The sequence below is a fragment of the Pelodiscus sinensis genome, chromosome 3 (assembly GCF_052426305.1).
Source record: "Pelodiscus sinensis isolate ZL-2025 chromosome 3, ASM5242630v1, whole genome shotgun sequence".
In the NCBI taxonomy this organism is placed as follows: Eukaryota; Metazoa; Chordata; order Testudines; family Trionychidae; genus Pelodiscus; species Pelodiscus sinensis.
Window position 1 is genome coordinate 179,078,838 of NC_143054.1, and position 8,491 is coordinate 179,087,328.

The window sequence follows — 8,491 nt, forward strand, 5'->3', positions numbered from 1 at the left end:
AGAATGATTTGTTCAATCCTAGGAATTAATCCTTCATTGTCCCACAAATTTTATAAATACATATGAAAATTCAAAACACTTAGAAAACAGTAACGCATGAATACTACATAAAATTAATCACTTCCATACTGGTACTTTAAATAATTGTAAACCTAAAAAGAATGTAGCAGGAAACACACATCTATATAAAACATTTTACAGTTACTTCTGAACACACACACACACACACACACACACACACACACACACACACACAATCCATTAAATTGAAACAACTTACTGAAATTCAACAAAATGAATGTTAACAAGTGTCACATTAAGTTCAGTTCCCTGTACCATAATTCTCAAATTAAAGACATACTGAACACTGGTCAGGCAGATGAAGCATCATTGATGAAATTCTAATTTATGGTAGCTACAAAAACAGTTTCCATTACAATAACTACGCTTCTACTTACTAGTAAGTAAATGCTGTTGTTACTATATAGATGAATGAAGAATAATAATAAAGGAATTACAGCTGTGTAACGCAGCTTGCCCTGATTATAACCATTTTACTGCCATTTTATAGGATTATATTGATTTTGAAGCCAAAGGATGGGAAAAAAATGAATAGGCCAACTTTCAGTGGACACGAGTTTCTTATTGACCTGCTTGAGAACCATGCTTATAAACCAAGGGCAGAATTTAGCCCAACATCTTTTTTTCATAAAAATATACTTAACTAAGGGCTTGTCTATACTTATTGAAGGACTGATGCTCCAGTGATCAATCTTCTAGGGCTTGATTTAGCAGGTATAGTAAAGACCCACTAAATCAAACCTAAGGGTGCTCACATCAACTGTGATAGTTGTTGCAGTTGCAAGGCATAAGGGAAGTTGACAAGAGAAACTCTCCTGTCAACCTCCTACTATAGGGCTATCCCAGAAAATTGATGTAAGGTACATCAACTCCAACTATGCGATTATCATAGTAGGAATCACGTATCTTACATTGTTTTTCTCCACTAATGTAGACTAATGTAGACCTGGCCTAAAAGTAAAAGATGTTAAAGTAAAATATTTAAACAAATAATGAATGAGTAGCCATCTCAGTTTAATATAGTATTGCAAGTCTGACTCTTGAATGCACACAATTAACATTGCTAATACTCTGAGACTTGTGTTCCTGTGCATGGTGTGTGTATACTCATATAAATATTATTCATTTCCATAGTTTCACAGATTAGCTAACCTTTATGTGGAAAATAAGCTTCCAGGTTCTCAACAGATCCACTTCTCTAAAATCAGAAGAGCACAAGTTGTTCAGATATTTGCTTTCTAGCCTTTCAGGTAAAGACTGAATGCAAACATGATCTAAATAGATGAAATAGTCTGTACTGTAGTTTGAATTTAAGGCAGAAGTTCATAGTGCAACTAATCTTTTATGCATTCAGATTTTAATTAGGGAAAATATATACATATTTTAAGGAAAACTCTGAAATTGGAAGACTATTCCTTGCTTTCTCAGGTATTATATTTCCCACTTTCTTCAATGCGATGTATCTCAGACACATTTAAAATACCCCAAATTCTGAATGCAACTGAATTTGCTTATCTAAGTGTTACATGAAGATGTTAAAATAGTAGGACTGATTCTGCTCATTCACATCAATGGGATCAGGCCCAGAGATGGTAAAGCTGCAAGAAATTGCAAACATTGTTACCTTGAGTATGACAGTTAACTATATAAATGACAAATTTTAAAGACCATCAAAAGGAAATATGTATGTACTGTAGTAAGATGCAGCCCTTATGTGTACATATGATTTTTTATCATTCAATTTGAGCATGAATGTAAACATTTACAGAAGATATTTTCTTACCTTGGCACACATTTTGCTCACTTTGCTCATACCCAGTTGCACACTGTATTTGGTGAGTTGGAGGTCGATGAGGATCAGCAGGGGTCCGTCGAATGACATTGTTTCTCCCACCAGTGGATTCAGCAGTTGTGTCTTCACGCCCATTATTTACAATAATTTGAGCTGTTCTAGGTAGACACAGGTATCCTCCATAGTGGTTAACACATTTCATCCCACCTTTGCATGCATCTGGGACAATTTCACATTCATCAATATCTGTGGTTAGCAACAACACAAGTCATGCTTTAAAATGGGACCTTAAAAACATTAACACAAGTAAAGAAACAAGTCATGCAAGCAAAGCACTCTTGTATTGTCCAAAATATCAAAAAGGATGTAGAAGATAACTCAAGAGAAAGGACTAAAATACTATTAACAAGCCTTTCACTTATAAAGATTTACTGTACCTTTGCACCGCTGCCTGATAGGATCCCATTCATAGCCATCTGTACATTGCTGCATAGAAAAGAGATTCCAAAAAATGACTGATTAATATTTATAAATGCTTCCATGCACTTGTTATTGGTATAGAAAATTATAACAGGCTGGTTAAATATTTTTGATAATATAGGGGAATTGGTCTTAGTGCCATAGTGCTATGTAACAACACTAATCAGAAGTTTCTACAGGAAATGTATAATCCTTTCCCAAATGTTGGCCTAATGAATACTCTAAATTAACAAATTAAGGGTCTGACCTTGCAAGGTGCTCAGAGTCTCCAGAAAGATGAGCACCTTTTGTTTCCAGGGAAGTCAATAGGAGCAGAAGGCTCTCAAGATCTCAGGACCAGACCATAACTTCTTTGACTCATGCAGGTGTAGATGACACTCCTGTTTAAGACCTGGCTCCTGCCAAGCCTTACTCACATGAATTGATATCAATGTGACTACAGTACTGCCAGCTCAAAAATAATGAGTCACACTCTAAATCACAACACTTAAAAAAAATACATTGTAAGTTCTTGTTGTCTTGATTTTGAGCCATTAAGGTTCACATTCTTAAGCATTTCTCTGCAGTCAGGAGGGCTACAAACTTTTTTTTTTTTTTTTTTAAGAAGAAAGTTCAGAGTCTCATATAATCATATGACTCCAGGAACTTGGGCTTTATGAAAAATAGCAAGTATTGTAAGACTCATCATAAAATTGTGAATTGCCTCACAGGGACTGCTCACGTGAGTAAGACTTTGCAGCATTCAAATGAGACTGCAGTGTATCTATTCACACCAGTATGGACTACCAATGTGAGAAAGAGCTTGAGGGATAAAGTCCCAGACTTTTTAGAAGGGCCTCTTCATTCTCCCTCTGCCCCAAAGTATTCATTTTCTAGTATGTAATGTCTAATTTTTTAGATGCTTAATTATCATCTCAAATGACAACTAGTGGAAATTGACTGAGCACTATAATGCCGTTGAAGTGCATAAGGATACAGATGTAAAACATCAATAGAAGTAGTACGTGTTTCTGTCCTGCTTGATATATTATATTATTTCTCACTTGATATATTATTTCTCATAGTGTTGCAGAAGGAGTTGACTAAATAAATCAGCTAGTCATGAGTCAAATTAATTTTTGCTGTTTCATCTTGTCTTTAGTGGAGCTGCATCAGGGATAAATTTGACCCAGAGTATTGCATGTTGCTCAATGTATTATGCTGAAGTTGTTTTGAGAAACTTATTACTAACAGAGAATGAATCAGCACTAAAAACAACAACATTTTGTTTATTCACAGGTGACATCAGTAATCTGCCAAATGTAGCAGTGAGCTGGAAGGAAAAGCCTCTAGTGTTAGGAGGGGGCAAGAATACTGCTAATTGTATTATAATTCTAGCTCTCTAAAGGAATGACTACATGCTGAGTTGACACCACAAAAGTTACTGTAGCTATGAAAACCCAAGCCCAAAGGAAAACAGCAAATTCATATATTTACTGAATCGCCCAGTTCCTGCTAATGCACAACAGAAGAAATGTGTACTTAATACTAATAAGCCAAATCCACTCCCATCAAAGTTAATGGGAGTTTTGCCATTGACTTCAGTAGAACCAAGATTTCGCTCAAAATGAATACAGCACATGTATCAAAAATATTAGTGTAATAGGGTACACTTTTAAAAAACAACTAAAACCCATTTAAAAAGTGAGTTAGGCATTTAAAGCCAAAGTCCATTGACATTCTATGAGGTTTGGCCTTCTAAATGCTAAAGTCACTTTGAAAAATGGGACATAGTAGTATACATCACTGTTGAAAATATTATGGGAGATCTTAAAGTCAGGCAACCTTGCTGGAAGGCTGCTAGATTTTTTTATGCATCTGACGAAGTGGGTCTTTGCCCACGAAAGCTTATGCTCCAATACATCTGTTAGTCTATAAGGTGCCACAGGGCTCCTTGTTGCTTTTGTAGATTTTTTTAGGGGCTACACAATAAAAAATGGAAAATGAGACTATGTACTAGGCATAATCTCACTTTTAAAGTCCTATTTTAAACCATGTAATACATTTTTGCTGTAATATAAGTAATTATAAGGTATAGACTAATTCTGCAGCATTTACTCCTGTGAGCAGTCCCCTAACTTCAGTGAGACTACTTCTATGAGCAACAATTGCATGATCTCAGGCCCTTTGGCCACAATCCTACAATGTGCTCCAAAAGGACAAACTTCTCAGCTTGTGTGGAATCCCACTAATTTCAGAGCAGCTCTGAGCAGGAAAAGCACTCCATCTTCATGAAACAAGTTTCAGGATCGGGGCCTTTGGTTTTAATAGGGGTCAAATATGAAAAAATGTGATGTTCCAAGCCAATGTAAACATTACTCTGCCAGGGATATTCATTACAAAAGTAAACGAGCAAACATAAATGAAAATGCAACTTGCATAAGGGAGGAAGCCCTGCCCCTCTATTCTTATCACATCCATTTGAGAGTGCAAGTAGAATATATTTCCAATATATTATTAGCAGCTGGTTATGACCACACAAACAACTGTTCAAAGCTATACCTGAGACTGATGATATGCCAGATAAAAACATAATAATTTAAACACTTCATTAAATGTTAAGACTAAAATTACAAAGTACTTATATTTTGTTAAACCATCTTGAAACCTCCTAGCAGAAATGGAGCAAAACCTTTGACTAATAGCTAACACATATGTTGTTATATATATTTTTAGGTAATGTACTAAGTTGGTTTTAAACAAATCATATACAATATTTTTGTAATTTTGAAGGGACATGAGGGCCTTACTTCACAGAACTTGGACTTGCAAATCACACTAAATCATGTCCTTTTCTGTTATGGATGACATTTTCCAGAAGGGTCAGATCTTTCTGAAAAGCATGGAAAAAGCCTCCCCTTATAATTTTGTTCAATTCATCTAATTCAATAATTAAATAAACCATTCAAAACAGAAGGTATCACCAACAAATTCAAAGTTTTCAACTGGGTTTCACAGAACTTTAAGATTAAAATACAAACTCAAAGAACTTTGAACTGAGCACTCTATATTGGCAAAGAACTATGGTGTGTCTGTTGAGGGTTATTTAGGAAAGAATTCCTACTAAACAATAGTTATCTCAAAGTCTATTAAACCTTACCGTGTATGTTATAGTTTCTTCAGTTTCCTGTGAATTTACTGTAGTAAAAGTGAAAGCAGCCAAGAACATAACTGTCAACATCATGAATCTTGAAATAAATAAATAAAACAAAACAATTTTACCACCTTTTACTGTTAAAAAGCTTAAGAATAACCAGCTATGAGGACAGATCTCACACTCCTTCCTCAGGTAAGACTTCCACTGAAGAATGAGAGCAAGATGGAGCCCTTGTCATATTATGAGGAAGTGGCTGAGATTTAGCAATGTACCAGTCTGTCTTATCTTTCCCCCCTTGAAGTAACAGATACTCATATAAGAAGTAACACTGTATCACATGCAAGCATCTGTTCTCTAAAATATCATCACTCAAGTACCATACATATTGATAACATTCTGGCAATTATCTGATTTAGTTTTAAAATTATTTTAAAATTACTCCATGTCCCACCAGAAATATATGTGTGAGAAATCTAATGGGTAAAAGTACCAAGGAAGCAAGATAAAAATGGATTTTACCTGGAATCTGCCAATTTTTTTAAACAACCTCATAAAGTATTGTCAAAATAGAGACTAAGTATGGCCTGTGGTATCCAACATGCTAACGTGGCTATTTGGCCAGTTGAGTATGGCTAGTTTGCTATAGTGGTAGCCGCTATAGTGGCTATTGCTTCAGAACTGGTCGGACACCATGGGTCTAGCTCTATCTATGGCACCAAAAATTCCCAGACTCTGATGAAAGAAACAGTAATACAAAATGACAGATCTACTACCTGCATCCTGACAGTTTTTGGCCCCATTCTCTGAAACAGCACCACCTAAATAGACAAGTTTTGCTGTTCCTACTGCAACTTAAAAATCCAGACCCCAATGTACCCTAATGCAACAACAGTTCCACAGAAACTCTGATCTAAAATCTAAATGTTGCTGGGTCTTGCCCAACTTCTCCACAAACCCAGAAACAGTACCACTTTTCAGTATTCCACCAAACCATTCTGGACCTTCACTCACCCAGGTACAAGGAAGCTATCAACAATTCTCATTTGGTATATGTACTCTGCTGGCTGCCTGTTCCCCACTTTACCATCTACATTCAGTACAAATGCAGCTTCTCCTAGTCCACCACAATCATCTGGATCCCAATGTATCAATAGTGCAACAGTGCTGCAAACACGTGTATCCAGTGACTACATCTGGCTGAGTTTTGGCCATCAACTTCCCAATCTCTCTATTATCACTTGTATTTGACTCTTCATTTCAAGGAATCCTTTTAATTTTGTCAATATATTCTAGCCACAAAAATGCTTTTTTTGTAGCGCTGCTGCAGTAAGCTGCATCGAGATCGGGGGAGTTAAGATAGAGAGAAGCAGGTAGACATGTTGAGATTTGGGTAAAAAAATGGGGAAAACTGGCAGGATCCACGTGCCCGATCCAGGGCTGGTAACACTGTTGCGCCAGGATGCGCCTGGGGCCAAAATTTGCCGGGTTCAGTTTTTCCCCAAGCCCTTGGCAGATACAGTTAAATGCCAACGTGTTCCATGTCCAGAGGGTTTGAAACTACACCCCGCTAGCCAGCTCCCGTTCGGGGTCGCGGCTCAGCCTCTCGCCAGGACCTGGGCAACGCTGGACAGCTGCCAGGCAGAGCAGGTAGAGCGGAGCCGTGCCCCAGCCTCTGCCTGCGCGCTGAGCGGGGAAACCCCCAGCCCGGGGGAGCCCTGCTCTGCCCTCAGCCCGGCGGTCCCACCCGTCGGCCCGGGCTCTGGTGCCCTCCCTGCGCCGCCCCCCCAGCTCCCGTCTCCCGCGCCGGCCGGTACCTGCAGCGCAGAGCGGGGCTCCTGTGCGGGCAGCTGGGAGCGGGGCGAGCCGGAGCGCGGCGGGGGAGGAGAGCGAGTCTCGCACGCAGCAGGTTGGCTCCGTCCTCTCCGCGCTCGCTCGGCTGCTGCTGCTGCTGCTCCCCCCGCCGGCCTGCCATCCAGTGAGCAGGGCCCGCTCCGGCGCTGGCTATTGAACGCCCCCTCCCGGCCCCGTGCTCGGGGAATTAACCCCTTCGGCTGGGGCGCGCGCTGCCGGGGAGCGGGGGAGGGGGGGGCACCCACAGCCAGGCGAGCGGCTCACCCGGGGTCACCCCCGCTGCTGCCCCTCGCCCGCCCCTTGCACCAGGCGCAGCCTGCGTGAGGCTATTGGGGGCCACGCGAGAGCAAGGGGGCCGCGTCCTTCTTGCGGGAGCTCCCACGGGGCTGGCCTCTCCCAGAGTCACTGGGAAGGCCCCGATTCTGCACGAGTCCTGCTGGTGCCGTCCGCGTTGAGCACGTGCAGGAGTGTTTTCAGGAGTCAGGCCATTGCGCGTAGGAGTTGCGGGGGAGGGACTATAAAAGGCAGCTGCTCCAGAGCATTTACCATTGCAAGTCAGGCCCATTTGCATTAGCTGGTGCGGTCCGAAGGACACAGGGTGCACTAGGGTGGGGATGAGTCTGGTAAATAGAATAATGCCACCATATAAATAAATGGTGCAGGCTCATCTGGGTTACTGTGTGCAGGGTGGTTACCCCAGCTAACATAACAAATTGCAGGATTAGAGTGAATGAATGAAAGAGTGATGAGAATGATGAAAGGCCTGGGAAAACTCATTTGAAGGCTGAAAAGTTGAGGGCTGTTTAAGGTAGAAAAGAGATGAATCAGAGGGGACATGATAAAAGTATGTAACATGAGGAGTTATCTACAGAAGGTACATCAGGGTGCCTTTACACAGCAGTGCTTAACTCGAAATAAGCTGTGCAAATTGACCTACGTCAATTGTGTAGTTTATTTCAAAATAGCTTATTTTGAAATTGTGAGAGTCTACATAGCACTTATTTTGAAATAGAGCACTCTTCCTCTGATTTCCCTTACTCCTGTAGAATGAGGGTTACAGGAGTTGGAGTAAGAAGTCCTCTAGCTTGACAGTATTTTGATATTATTTTGAAATAACTGCCTGCTGTGTAAATGTGGACTAAGTTATTTAG

General features: G+C 40.2%; 1 protein-coding gene across 2 annotated transcripts in view; it reads right to left on the reverse strand.

Annotated features, from left to right (window-relative positions):
* Positions 1-7,833, reverse strand: part of EFEMP1 (EGF-like fibulin extracellular matrix protein 1) — a 72,428-nt gene extending 64,595 nt beyond the window's left edge. The window contains exons 1-4 of one of the 2 annotated variants that reach the window (XM_075925509.2): positions 7,304-7,833; positions 5,493-5,580; positions 2,311-2,359; positions 1,865-2,119 (exon numbers count right to left, since the gene is read on the reverse strand). In XM_075925509.2, the coding sequence (XP_075781624.2) occupies positions 1,865-2,119; positions 2,311-2,359; positions 5,493-5,580; positions 7,304-7,461 (550 nt within the window). In that variant the 5' untranslated portion in view covers positions 7,462-7,833. Of the gene's footprint in view, positions 1-1,864; positions 2,120-2,310; positions 2,360-5,492; positions 5,581-6,500; positions 6,696-7,303 lie in introns of those variants that run through there. The other variant, XM_006122142.5, reaches the window with a different exon arrangement.
* Between the last annotated feature and the right edge of the window lie 658 nt (positions 7,834-8,491).